The sequence below is a fragment of the Scyliorhinus canicula genome, chromosome 8 (assembly GCF_902713615.1).
Source record: "Scyliorhinus canicula chromosome 8, sScyCan1.1, whole genome shotgun sequence".
NCBI classification, from domain to species: domain Eukaryota; kingdom Metazoa; phylum Chordata; class Chondrichthyes; order Carcharhiniformes; family Scyliorhinidae; genus Scyliorhinus; species Scyliorhinus canicula.
In genome coordinates, this window is record NC_052153.1 from 148,902,896 (window position 1) to 148,917,861 (window position 14,966).

The 14,966-nt window shown below is 45.0% G+C and overlaps 1 protein-coding gene across 3 annotated transcripts in view; it reads left to right on the forward strand.

Moving 5' to 3' along the window:
- Positions 1-14,966, forward strand: part of rad17 (RAD17 checkpoint clamp loader component) — a 94,163-nt gene that overhangs the window by 72,554 nt on the left and 6,643 nt on the right. For all 3 annotated transcript variants that reach the window (XM_038805398.1, XM_038805397.1, XM_038805399.1), the window contains 2 exons: positions 11,377-11,462; positions 11,757-11,903. In XM_038805398.1, coding sequence (XP_038661326.1) covers positions 11,377-11,462; positions 11,757-11,903 — 233 coding nt within the window. The remainder of the gene's footprint in view (positions 1-11,376; positions 11,463-11,756; positions 11,904-14,966) is intronic.

Genomic DNA, 14,966 nt, shown 5'->3' on the forward strand with positions numbered 1-14,966 from the left:
CTTCGGGAGCCAATCCTCCAGCCTACCCGGTAGTACCTTCGTCAATACTTTTGCGTCCACATTCAAAAGTGATATGGGCCTATGCGACACACACTCCGTCGGATCCTTATCTTTTTGTAACAACAGGGAAATCGATGCCTTCCCCAACGTTTGTGGCAATACCCCCTTCCTTATCGCCTCTTCAAACATCCCCACCATCAGGGGCGGCAGCTTATCCTTTAACTTTTCATAATATTCCACCGGAAACCCATCTGGCCCTGCCACCTTCGCCGACTGCATCCTCCCAATCACATACTTTATCTCCTGCTCCACTATTGCTCCTTCTAATGTAGCCCTGTCCCCCTCCCCTAAACTCAGGTACTCCAACCCATCTAGAAATTCCTGCATGTCACGGTCTCCCCCAGGTGGCTCTGACCTGTACAACCTCTCATAAAACTCCTCAAAAATCTTGTTAATCAGCTCAGGAGCCACCACCAACTTCCCTGCCCTATCCCTCACCTGAACACTTTCCCTTACCGCTGCCTCCCTCCGGAGCTGACCTGCTAACATGTTCATAAACTGCACCCCTTGCTCGTCTCAGTTAGCGCACCGCCTTCCTGGTAGATAGTCGGTCAAAGCTCGCCTGTAGTTCCTTCCTCGTTTCCAGCTTCGCTAGGTGCCCATATTCTGCATAACTCCTATCTACTTCCACATCTCATCTATTACCCTCTGCCGCTCCAACCTCTCCTCTTTGTCCACCCTGGCCTTTCACAAAATCACCTCACCCCTCACCACCGCCTTCAGAGCCTCCCAGACAACTGCCTTCGACACCTCACCTGTACAGTTGAAACCTACATATTCATCAATTACCTTTTCAATTTTGTCACAGAACCCTTGGTCCCCCAAAAGTCCCACATCTAATTTCCATCCCGGCCTCTGCGCTACCCCCTTCTCCAGTACCATATCCACCCAATGCGGAGCGTGATCTGACACTGCAATTGCCGAGTATTACGATCCCTTAACCCCAGGCAGCAAAGTCTTCCCCACCATGAAAAAATCGATCTGCGAGTATACCTTATGGACTGCTGAGAAAAACGAGTACTCCCGTTCCCTTGGGTGCAGAAACCTCCAAGGCTCCGCCCCTCCCATTTGCCCAGCCAGCGCCTTCGGCCCCCCCCCCCCCCCCCGGATGGGACCAGCAAGCTAGGCCGTGACCTGTCCAACCTTGGCTCCTGCACCAAGTTCCAGTCCCCCCCACAATCAATTTGTGTGTGTCCAAGTCGGGGATGGCCCCAAACACCTTTTTTGCGAATCCCACATCGTCCCAATTGGGACCGTATACACTTAACAGCGCCACTAACCTTCCCTCCAGTGCCCCTGTCACAGTCACATATCTACCCCCCCCCCCCCGATCTGCCACCACCTTCTCCATCTGGAAGCGTACTCTTTTGCTGACCATTACCACTACTCCTCGAGCCCTTCTGTCAAATCCAGAGTGAAACACCTGACTAACCCAGCCTTTTTTAAGTCTCACCTGGTCCTTCACCCTCAAGTGAGTCTCCTGCAGCATTGCTGCATTGACTTTGAAACTTTTTTTTAATAATATTTTATTAAGATATTTGAAAAAATTTTATAACAAAAACAATGACATCAGCATGGTAAAATAAACGTTTCCCCCCCCCCAGCCCAATCTTCACACATCTCAACCATACAAGAACAATCCGCACATCTATCCTCTATCCCAAAAAACTTGCTCATCCCAGCCACTGTCACGTGTGCCCGGTGGAGTACCTTAAATTGTATCAGGCTAAGCCTGGCGCACGAGGAGGAGATATTAACCCTGCTTAGGGCATCCGTCCATCGACCCGCCTCTATCTCTCCTCCTAGCTCGTCCTCCCACTTGCCCTTAAGCTCCTCCACCGGAGTTTCTTCCACCTCCGAAAGCTCCTGGTAAATATCTAATACTTTCCCCTCTCCCACCCAGGTACTGGAAACTACTCTATCCTGTATCCACCGTGGCGGCAGCAGCGGAAAGGCCGGCACCTGTTTTCTCAGGAAGTCACGCACCTGCAAATACCTAAAACCATTCCCTGCTGGCAATTTAAATTTAACTTCCAACGCTTTTAAGCTGGGAAAGTTCCCATCTATAAATAGATCCCCCATCCTTCTAATTCCTGCCCTCTGCCAACTCCGGAACCCGCCATCTAGCCTACCCGGTACAAACCTGTGGTTGTTATAAATCGGGGTCCAAATCGATGCTCCCTCCACCCTCTTATATCTCCTCCATTGCCCCCAGATCCTCAGAGCCACCACTACCACTGGACTTGTGGAATATCGGGCTGGCGAGAATGGCAGAGGTGCTGTTACCAATGCTCCCAGACTGGTGTCTTTGCATGACGCTGCCTCCATCCGCTCCTATGCCGACCCTTCCTCCACTACCCACTTCCTGATCATGGCTATGTTAGCCGCCCAGTAGTAATTGCAGAAGTTTGGCAGTGCCAACCCACCCTCCCCCCCCGACTGCAGTCCAGCAACAATTTTTTCACTCGTGGTGTTTTATTCGCCCACACAAAGCCCAAAATAATCTTATTCACCCGCTTGAAAAAGGCCTTCGAGATGAAGATGAGGAGGCACTGAAAGACAAACAGAAATCTGGGGAGGACTGTCATTTTCACGGTCTGTCCCCTCCCCGCCAGTGATAGCGGGAGCATGTCCCATCTCTTAAAGTCCCCTTCCATTTGTTCTACCAACCGGGATAGGTTTAACTTGTGTAGTACCTCCCATTTCCGGGCCACCTGGATTCCCAGATATCGAAAGCTCTTCCCTACCATTCCAAGCGGCCGCTCTCCCAGTTTCTTCTCCTGCCCTCTTGCCTGGATCGCAAACATCTCGCTTTTCCCCATGTTCAGTTGACCTCTTGACCGGACCTCCTGACCACTCGCGTTCTTTCTGCATTTATTTATGAGCAATTATATTCCAAATAGATTTCTTGCAGCTGATTGTCCATTTGCGTACTTCCATGTAAATTTCTTCCGCAATCTTTTTTAAAAAGAGTTTAAGAAAACCAGTTGTTTAGCATGTTTAAAGAATCTCAACAATAGAAAATATCTCCTATTAATATAGAACCAGGTATATCATCCTTTGTGCCAGTTTTACCAGCCATTGGAGGATTTTCACTTGACACACCACTGACTTCACTTTTACTGAGGCTCCTTGATGCCATACTCCGTCAAATGATGACTTGACATCAAGAGGACTACATGGGATATACAACAGAGAAACGGGTCATTCAGCCCAACTAGTTCATGCCGAACTATTGCTTCACTTAAGCCTCCTCCCATTTTCCTTATCGAAATCTCCAATTGTGCCATCAATTCCCATCTGCCTCAAATGTTTGTCTCGTTTCCCCTTAAATACATCTGTGCTATTTCCTCCTACCACTCTCTGTGGCAGCAAATTCCATATTCTTCCCACTCTTTGGATAAAGTAGTATATTCTGAATTTCCCGATTGGATTTCTTGGTCACCATGTTATATTGATGGTTTCTAGCTAAGCTCATCCCCATAAGAGGAATCATTCTCTCCACCAACTGTGCTAAAACCCTTCATGACTTTAAATATCTCTATTCCGTCATCTGTCAGCCTTTCTTTTTCAAGGGGGAAGAGTCCAATCTTTTCTTGGTGTACATATCCAGACAATTCTTATTTCATCCCTGTAAATCTTCTCTGCCCTCTCTGGTGCTTCTGTACATTCTTCTTTTTGTAATATGGCAATCAGTCAGTACTTTGGTTTAACCAAGGTTTGATACAGGGTTAGCATAATTTCTGTAACTTTTCAGTTGTATCCCTCGACAAATAAAGGCTAGTGCTTGGTTTGCTTTTCTTATGGCTTTGTGAACCTGCATCACAACTTTGATTGATGTATTTGGAATCCAAGATCCCTTTTGCTCCTCTCCCCCACCTAGACTTGCATCTTCCAAATAATAAATTACTTCACTATTCCTACCAAAATGTACTCCTTCACAGTTGTCTGTGTTGAACCTCACATGCCAATTATTTGCCTGTTCTGCAAGTTTATTAATATCCTCCTGTAATTTGTTACTGTCCACAGTATTGACTATCCTTCCCAATTTGGTATGTTCCACAAATTTAGAGAGTGCAGTTCTTCAAAACCACTGCAAAAATGTTGTTGGAACTGATGGCCTTTGCTCTGTTTCTTGCTTTCACTTCCTATTACCAATGCTGTTTACAATTTATCCCAATAATTTGCTTTCTATAATGCATTCCTATTTGTGACGCCTGACGTATAGGAATCTGCCAAATGTTTTCTGAAATCTCAAGTGATTCATGGTCATTCACTAACATATTTGTCTCCCTGATTTGTAAAGCATAACCTGTACCACCTTCAAATCCATTTTAACTGGGATTTTGAAACTTTTAATTGTTTGGAGAAATATTTTTTTTTTTTTAATTTAGATTACCCAATTATTTTTTCCAATTAAGGGGCAATTTAGCGTGGCCAATCCACCTACTCTGCACATTTTTGGGTTGTGGGGGCGAAACCCATGCAGACACGGGGAGAATGTGCAAACTCCACACAGACAGTGACCCAGAGCCGGGATCGAACCTGGGACCTCAGCGCCGTGAGGCGGTTGTGCTAACCACTAGGCCACCGTGCTGCCCTTGGAGAAATATTTTAATGGCATAAGCTAAAATGCTCTTGGACATTTTTCCTTAATAGCTCAATCAATTTCTTCTCACTTTTGCTTAAACAAAAAGAGACATGCTGTCAAAGCTTTTCATTTTGTACTCATCAAGACCGATCGCAGTAATACAAAGCTTTGACAAAGAGTCATCTGAACTCGAAACATTAGCTCTTTTCTCTCCCTGCAGATGCTGCCAGACCTGCTGCGATTTTCCAGCATTTTTTTCTTTGGTTCCTATCTTGTCTTATTTGGTGACCTAATAAATATTTCTAGAATTTTCTGAGTCTAAACATTTATCTGGTATATGGGGATGAGACTCTTTTGCACTTTTCCAGGTTTCACCAGTAGGTGGTGGTGTTTGATGGAAAAATTAAATTATTTTCACATAATCTTTTCAAAACTGCTTGCATTAATATAGCAGAGAAGCATCCAGAGTCGCTTCGCAGAATTATAATTGGAAATGGATACTGAATCAAAGAAGCAAGTATTAGGCCAGATCCCAAAAACTTGATCAAAGAATTGTCCTTTAAGGAGGAGGGAGAGATTGAGAGGCAGAGGGATTGAGGGATCGCAATCCGGATCATGGGGCCCAGATAGAACAAAGCACAGACTTCAATGCTAGGGTGAGAGAGTGGGGATGCAGAAGAGGCCAGAGTTAGAGGGGCAGCAAATTCTGGAACGGTTTGCTGGAGATTCAAGTTGGGAGGGGCAAGGCCATGAAGGAGTTTGAATGCAACACTAAGAACCAAAACAGAAAATACAGGGGCCGGCGCGGTGGACAGCGAGGCCGGCCTGCCGATTGGTGGGCCACAATTGCGGGCCAGGCCGCATCGGAGGCCTCCCTGGGGTCAGAGCCCCCCATTCCCCACAGGTCGCCACCTGACCCTTCCATGCAGAGTTCCCGCCGGCTGCGAGCAGGTGTGGACGGCGCCGGCAGGACTCAGCGTTTTCACTATGACCACTCAGCCCATCCCAGGCCGAGAATCGGCAGGCCGGCCGCGTAGAGTGGCCTGTGATCAGCGCTGTGCCAAACACACAATCTTAGGTCTGACCGCATCTGTGGAGAGAGAGCAGGGAGCTAACGTTTCGAGTCTGGATGACTCTATCAAAGATTAGAATGTTAAATTGGTGTCCAGGAGCCAATTGTAAATTCGAAAAGGCAAAGTGATGGGTGAGTGAGTGTAACCTGGTGTAGAATAGGATCTGGGCAGTAATGTCTTGCATGAGCTGGGTTAGAAACTCGGCATGGGGAGACTAGGACGTCAAGAGTATGAACAATCCAGATCAGACTGAGATGGGGAACAGGGATGGGAGATTAAATTGGGGCAAAGATTGAGTTTGTGGTGGAGTCAAAGAAAATGACTGAATTCTCCCAACCCCGCCTGCGGGTTTGATGGCAGGCGGGTGTCAGTTGACAGAGACGAGGAGGGCAATGTGGAACGAGGGCTATGCAAAGAGTGGGGCGAAGGCTGACTATGGCACGTGGAGGAGCAAGGAGGTGTATGAAAAAGATGAACAATGGAAGACAGGGGGAAGACCTCGGAGAGGGAAGCTGGACCCCAACATGCCTACATGGAAAACTGTCAAATCAGGAGGTTAGAGGGATACCATATTGTTTACTGGAAGGGGATGACGACTCCAGAGGCAGTGGGTAGAGGTCGAAATGAAACTTGGGTGCCTCACAAGTGATGGCTCGATGTGGTGCGGTGCGTCATTGAATCGAGGAACACACTTAACCTCTTGAGGCTGATAGCCTTTTTCCTCTGGGTTGCTGACATCCTGCATGGTCTGGTGAAGACCGGTGGGCTGGAGAAAGTGATATGAGTGTGCTGGCTGGTATTTAAATATGATACTGGGATCTTCGAACTTGTCAACTGAGAGTGAGCAGACAAATTAGCTCATGACCCACTAAGAGATCCGGGGGGGATTGGGGGAGCCTTGCCTAAGCATGGTTAATGAAGTTCGAAGTGCAGAATCTGGGACGGGATTCTCTCAACCCGGGGCTGGGACGGAGAATCCCCGCGACCGGGCCACGGCGCCCCTCGCCGGCGCGCGATTCTCCGCAGAGCGGAGAATTGGTACCATTGGCGCCGGTGTGTTTGACACAGCGCTGATCACGAGCCACTCTACCCGGCTGGCCTACCGATTCTCGGCCCGGGATGGGCTGAGCGGCCATAGTGAAAACGCTGAGTCCTGCCGGCGTCGTCCACACTTGTTCGCAGCCGGCGGGAACTCTGCATGGAAGGGTCAGGTGGCGGTCTGTGGGGGGGGGGGGGGGCTCTGACCCCGGGGAGACCTCCGATGCGGCCTGGCCCGCGATCGTGGCCCACCGATTGGCAGACAGGCCTCTCTATCCGCTGGCCTCTTTTCGTCCGCGCCGGCCCCTGTACCATTGCGCCATGTTGCGTCGGGGCTGGCACGTTGAAGGAGACCACGACACATGTGCGCGTTGGCACCGCCGCCACTGCACCTGGGTGGATCCTGCGGCACCCAGTTTGTGCCGGGTTCGGCAGCTGGAGCGGCATGAACCACTCGAGCACCGAGCTGGCCTCCTGTAGGGGCTAGAATTACTCCAGGCAGCGGCCCGTTCACGCCGTCGTAAAACGCAACGGCGTTTACAACAGCATGGACACTCGGTCGAGGGATGGCAGAATCCCGCCCATGGTGTGTAATCCCGCCTTTCTGGTTGGCGGGACAGGTGCCGTCGGAGCCACCCACCATCGCACTTGTCTCAAAATAGGAGAATTCTGCACAATGGTTTCAGCTTTTCCCATGTTTAACTGGGTAGCGAATGAACAAAAACGTCACTAGCATCCTCTGAGTGATCATTACAGCGAAAACTGCAGTAAAAATATTTCCCCTTTGAATCGTTGGAAAGCTTCTTTAACATGTGTAGATTACCAAATGACACTGAAACAGAGATAATTGTTTTTACACAAGTAGGCTTCAATGAAGATACTGTGAAAAGCCCCTAGTCGCCACGTTCCGGCGCCTGTTCGGGGAGGCCGGTACTGGAATTGAACCCACGCTGCTAGCATTGTTCTGCATTATAGGCCAGCTGTTTAGCCAACTGTGCTAATAATAGGAGCCCCTAGTCGCTGGAATGTGGCGACTAGGGGCTTTTCACAGTAACTTTGTTGAAGCCTACTTGTGACAATAAGCTATTGTTATTATTATCATTAGCTGCTGATTGCCAACCAGAGAAACACCCATTAATCCCCACTCTTTGCTTTCTATTAATTTACAAATCCTCTATCCATGCTACTACTGTACCTTTAACGCCATGCAACCTTATCTTATGCAGCAACCTTTTGTGTGGCACCTTGTCAAAAGCTTTCTGGAAATCCAGATATACCAATCCAATAGATTTGACAAGCATGATTTCCCTTTCGTAAATTCATGCTGACTCTGTCCAATCCTGCCACTGTTTTCCAAGTGCTCTGGTATAGAATCTTTGATAATGGGTTCTGGAATTTTCCCCAAGACTGACCTCCGGCTTGCAGGAGCTGTTCTTGAGTCTATAGAATCATGGATTCTATATCACCAATGCATCAACTATTTCTAGGGTCACTTCCTTATGTACTCTGGGATGTAGATTATCGGGCCCTGGGGATTTATCGGCCTTCATTCCCATCAATTTCCCCAACACAGTTTCTCTACTAATACTGAGCTCACTCAGTTCCTCAGTCTCACTAAACCCTGTGTTCCACAACATTTCTGGTATGTCATTTGTGTCCTCCTTTGTGAAGACAGAACTAAAGTATATGTTTAATTGGTCAGCCATTTTCTTTGTTCCCTATTATAAATGTCCCTGTTTCTGATTTGAGGGGATCTCTGTTTGTCTTCACCAATCTTTTTCTCTTCACATACCTATATAAATTTTACAGTCAGTTTTTATGTTCCCCGCCAAAGCTTTTCTCATACTCTATTTCTCCCCACCCCCCCCCCCCCCCCCCCTTAATCAATCCCTCAGTCCTCTTTTGTTGAATTCTAAACTGCTCCCAATCCTCAGGTCTGTTGTTTTTCTCGGTGAAGGGTGCTTCGTCCCTGGATCTAATACTATCTCAAATTTCCCTTGTTGACTATGGTTGGCCACCTTTCCCATTTCACTTTTGTGTTGGACAGGAATGAACAGTTGTTGCAGCTCACGCATGCGCTCCTTGAATGTTTGCCATTGCCTTTCCACCGTCATTCATTTAAGTAATGTTCCCCAATCCATCACAGCCAATTTGCACCTCATACCATCGTAGTTTCCTTTATTTTGATTCAGGAGCCAAGTCTCAGAAATAAATACGTCACTCTCCACCTGGATGCAGAATTCTATCATGGTGCACATCCCCAAGGGGCCTGACATAATTTGTTTGTCAATGATTCCATTCTCATTGCACAATACCCAGTTTAAGATAGCCTGTTCTCTCTTTGGTTCCTTAATGTATTGGTCCAGAAAACTATCCCGTATACACACCAGGAATTCCTCCTCTATGGCATTGTGATTAATTTGATTTTCCCAATCTATATGCAGATTAAAATCAACCATAATTACAGATATTCCTTTATCGCATACGTCTCTAATTTCTTGTTTAATGCCATTCTCAATATCACCACTACAGTTCGAGGGTCTGTATACAACCCCTACTAATGTTTTGTGCCGCTTGGTGTTTCTCAGCTCAATCCATATAGATTCCACATTGTCAGAACTGTTATCCTTCCTCACTATTGCGTTAATTTCCGTTTTAACCAGCAATGCAACGGCCTTTTTCTTTTTGCCTCTCCTTCCTAAATAACCCTGGACATTCTGTTCCATCCCTGGTCATCCTACAGTAACGTCTCCATAATTTTGATTATATCATACCAGTATACATCTAGAAAAACATTTGCAGTTTTCTGATCCTAACTCCTACGCAGGTATAATAGAATTCCTTCAGTGTGGCCCATCGAGTCTGCACCGATCCTCCGAAAGAACACTCTACCCAGGTCCACTCCCCTACCCACCCCACCCTATCCCCGTAACCTAAACTGCATGTCTCTGGACACTAAGGGATAACTTAGCATGGCCAATCCACCTAACCTGCACATCTTTGGACTGGGAGGAAACCCAATCAGACACTGGGAGAAGGCTGGCATCAAACCCGGGTGCCTGGTGCTGTGAAGCAGCAGTGCTAAGCACTGTGCCACCATACCACCTATTAGTGATCCAGATTGTTTTTTTTATGACAATTAATGATGAGTTTCATGGCCCGCATTACTGACTAATGTTTAATTCCTGATTTTATTCGTTGATTTAAATTCCACCAGCTGCCACATGTTATTACACAATTATCCTGGGTTTTTGGCACTCGTCTAGTAATCTTACGACTATACCACCAGATCCCAACTTATTGTCATTATAAAAAGAGTTCAATAAAATAACCATCTGTGATTTGTTTATAATGTACAGGATTTTGGTTTATGATTTATTTATTTTGGCCGACAATCTATGGTGCATTTCATTAAGGACACAACAAAATAAAATGTTGATTTGTAGAGCAGTTCTAATATGGCAAAACATCCCAAGATGTTTCACAGGAGTGTTAGCAAACAGCAAACTGGCAACTAACCACAGTGATATTACGTCAGATGATCACTTATATGTCTCTCTCTCAGGCAGGACTGACTAGAGATCTACCATGTGGATCTAGTGGCACATGGGAACACTAAAACTCAGTAGAAATTTGAGTTAACACTTCTCGGGTGCAAATAAGAATCGTTTTATTGACTCTAGTTGATTATAATTGAGAATCACTGAAATCTTATTCTCTAATAAGTCCAGCTAGCAAAAGGACTCAAAGAGAAGCAATTTGTAGACAATATAACTTTCAAATAGTACATAAATGATTTTCTTGCTTACGGCAAAACAGTTTGCATTTACTTCAAGAGTCAGAGTTGGAAAGTGAAAGTATGAAAGACCGAGACAACGAATAGTTAGGTCAAAGTATAGATTGATTCAGGAATGGAAAATGGCCGTACGATCTACAATGGTTATACTAAATCATATCAGTCTTTAGCCATCTATCTACACCCCTATGTAATCCTAATTGGTTATGGTTAGAATCAAATAAGTTTGATTTGATGGTTAGCTGTCTGCAACATTAACTTGAAATGTTTCATGTCTGTGTTATGGAATGCAATTCTGTGCCGTTATCACAAGCAGCTTGAAGTGGTTTCTTGCTGACTTGATTATTAGGGCAATAGCACCTTTAGGTTTGCTATGGTGTTGTCATGGAGCCTGCCCTGTCCTTGGACTGCTTAGTGTCACATTATCGTGCAAATGTATTTGTTAGCTGAATAGGAATGCCGTTTTAATCTATAATGAATTATGCTGTTTCCGTGTTCTGTTGAAGCTATGTTTTAAAATGACCTGAGGTTATGAGAGTGCTGAAATCCTTAATTTAAAATGGGTTAAAAAAAACAGGGTTTAATATTTACACTATTACCTAATCAGGTGTATTAGAAAATAATTGGTGTCTACACTGACAATGGCAGAAAGAGAAGTATCAAGTTCCCGGAGGATTTTGAGGAAGAAAATAGTTACAGGGATAGGGAGTTTATTCAAATATTTGTGTTCAGAAATGGGGCTTTTGCAGTTGCTATCCCAGCACAGTCTGTGAATAAAAACTGATCAGTCATAAATAAACGGAAATTTTATTTTTCAGGAGAATTGCCTAATGATTTGGATTTGAATCCATTACCGATCCATTTATCGGAACATGAGAGGGATCCACTTCTGGTAAACCCTGAGGTAAGATTAATTCTCGGCAGGGGGGTGGGCACCAAATATTAATGTGTTTAGCAATACTTCTGTGTTTGGCAATTCAAATCTTCGGCATTGTCAGCACTTCGTATCAGCTTTGCAGTGTAGGCATTTATGACACAATATTGCTTAAGGAGGCTTGTGTCTGTTCACCAACTTGTAGAGCATCTTTTTGGAAGAACACTGACTTGAACATGACTAAGTTGGCAAAATTAGTAAAACAATAGGTTAGCATTTCATCCACATTTTTTAATATGTTTTTATATCTGATTTGCATTTCAGGAGGTGATTGAGAATTCACACATGTCTGAGGAACTGTTCAATCTTTATCTTCATCAAAATTATCTTGATTTCTTCAATGACATAGAGGATATTGTTCGGGCTAGTGACTATTTAAGTGACGCAGACTTCTTAACAGTAGATTGGAATGTAAGTAACAATAATAATAATCATTTATTGTCACAATTAGGCTTCAATTAAGTTACTGTGAAAAGCCCCTAGTCACCACATTCTGGCGCCTGTTCGGGTAGGCCAATACGGGAATTGAATCCGCGCTGCTGGCCTTGTTCTGCATTACAAGCCAGCTATTTAGCCCACTGTGTTAAATCAGCCACTGATTTGCAAACTGATCAGCAAACTGATACATGAGCAACACCATGGTAATTTGCTTGAGTAGCAAATCATTGCGATACTTGAAATGTAAGGGAGGGAGTTGCTCTCCTGTGTTTGTGCATTCAGATCCAGTGTGCATTACTTATTCATTTGTTGCTCATGATAACGAGGGACAAAATTCAAGAGGAACTTTGGTAAGGTTCAGTGTGGTCCCCTCTTTTAGTTACTTCATAATATCAATTACTCAGGCTTAATGAATTACTGGTTTCAAACTTTGGGTAAACAACTTAACCATATCTGGGTTTTTTTCAAAAACGTTACTTTTTTGAATGCACTTTGCTTTCAAAATCCAATGTTGAAATGTACGTTTTCAAATCTTATTTGAAAGCACGGCAGCACAAGTGGATAGCTTCACAGCGCCAGGGTCCCAGGTTTGATTCCCCGCTGGGTCACTGTGCGGAGTCTGCACGTTCTTCCCATGTCTGCGTGAGTTTCCTCCGGGTGCTTCGGTTTCCTCCCACAATCCAAAGACACACAGGTTAGGTGGATTAGCCGTGCTAAATTGCCCTTAGTGACCAAAAAGGATAGGAGGGGTAATTGGGTTATGGGGATAGGGTGGAAGTGAGGGCTTAAGTGGGTCAGTGCAGACTCATTGCGCCGAATGGCCTCCTTCTGCACTCTATGTTCTATGTTTATCACTCTTTATTTACAAAGAATAACAAAAATAATACATGACAAACCCAACATTTTTTCCCATTTGTTTGCCATCTAATGACACATTAGGTTGAGTCATTTTGGGCAGCAAGGTGGCGCAGTGGTTAGCACTGGGACTGCGCCGCTGAGGACCCAGGTTCGAATCCCGGCCCAGGTTCACTGTCCGTGTGGAGTTTGCACATTCTCCTCATGTCTGCGTGGGTTTCACCCCCACAACCCAAAAGATGTGCAGGTTAAGTGTATTGGCCACGCTAAATTGCCCCTTAATTGGAAAGAAAATAATTGTGTACTCTAAATTTTAAAAAAATTGAGTCATTTCATCATTTGTATGATGCCATTGTGACGAGTGGCTCTTTTCTGTTTCCTCCTCTCTCTCTCTCTTTCCTCCCCCCCCCCCCCCCCCCCCCCCCAAGAAAACAGTTGGTCAGATCCTTTTCACAAAGACCTGTGAAGCCATACCCCAACAAGGACTTGTAGTTCCAAAATATGGGCTGAGACAAATATACGTTTTTTAATTTTGGCAATTTTGATCAACAAGCCTAAATAAGTATCTCAATTTCAAAACTCTTTTTTCCAAGTTATTTTAAGAAATTGGAGTTCAGGCAGCACGTTGGCACAGTGGGTTATCCCTGCTGCCTCACGGTGCCGAGGACCCAGGTTCGATTCTGGCTCTGGGTCACTGTCCGTGTGCAGGTTGCACATTCTCCTCATGTTTGCATGGGTTTCGCACCCACAACTGAAAGATGTGCAGGCTAGGTGGATTGGCCATGCTAAAATTGCCCCTTAATTGGAAAAAATGATTTGGGTACTCTTAAAAAAAATTTTTTTAAAGAAAATTTTTTTAAATTAGAGTTCAAACTTGGTTGTTTATTCATTTGGCATTTGAATTTCTTTCTCATATTTGTTTACTCTAGTTGTCGTCTAATTTGATGGCGTGACAGTTGTATTTGCCTCTGACACTGCTTTCAAGGGCATATTTCCAAATGAATTGGAAAGCTTTGTTCAAAAGAGAAAATGCTGGAAAATCTCAGCAAGTCTAGCAGCATCTGTAGGGAGAGAAAAGAGCTAACGTTTCGAATCCGATGACTCTTTGTCAAAGCTGCTTTGTTCGGTGGCAAGAGAATTTTAAGTGGGGTGTAAAAACAAAAATGCCAGGGTGGTAGTGCACAAATCTTTGAATGTAGCAGTGAAGGTTAACAAAGCCATAATGAAGCATTTGATCATCCTTATTGTTGTCATAAGTAGGCTTACATTATCACTGCAGTGAAGTTACTGTGAAAAGCCCCTAGTCGCCACAGTCCAGGGCCCGTTCGGGTACACAGAGAGAATTCAGAATGTCCAGTTCACCTAACAAGCACGTCTTTTGGGACTTGTGGGAGGAAACCGGAGCACCTGGAGGAAACCCATGCAGACACTGGGAGAGCATGCAGACTCCGCACAGACAATGACCCAAGTGGGAATCGAACCTGGGCTCCTGGTGCTGTGAAGCCACAGTGCTAACCACTGTGCTACCGTGCCACCCTTCTTGAATCCTGGGCTTTATGTATAGAGACATAGAGTACAAAGCACACAGTTTTCAATTAAATCTGTGTAAAACGGCAGGTCAGTGCCAGCTGATGTATTGAGTCCAGTTCTTGGCACCACACCTTCAGAAAGATGTGAAGTCTTTGGAGAAGATGCAGAAAATCTGGCACAGACTCAGTAGGCTAAGTGCCTTACTTCTGTGCCACAAACTGTCTATGATTCAAGAAATTTACGAGAATAGTTCCAGTAATGAGGGATTAGATTTCTATAGATGGATTGGAAAAGTTGGGGTTGCTCTCCTTCGAACAGAAAAGGTTAAGAAGAGATTTAATAAAGGTGTTTCAAATCAAGAAGTTTTAGTTAGAATAAATAAAGAGGCGCTTCTCCCTGTGGCTGAAGGGTCTGGAACCAGAGGGCACAGATTCAAACTGATAAAGGACCAGAGGCAACATGAGGGAAACCTTTTATATGCAACAGGTGGTTAGAATCTGGAATGCACTGAGTGACAGGGTCATGAATGGACATTGAGTACGCGTCTTCAAAAGGGAGTTGGATAAATACGTGAAGGAAAAGAATTGGCAGGATTACAGAAGAGTGGGGCGAACTCAACTGCTTTTCAGAAGAGCTGACATTCAACAGGTC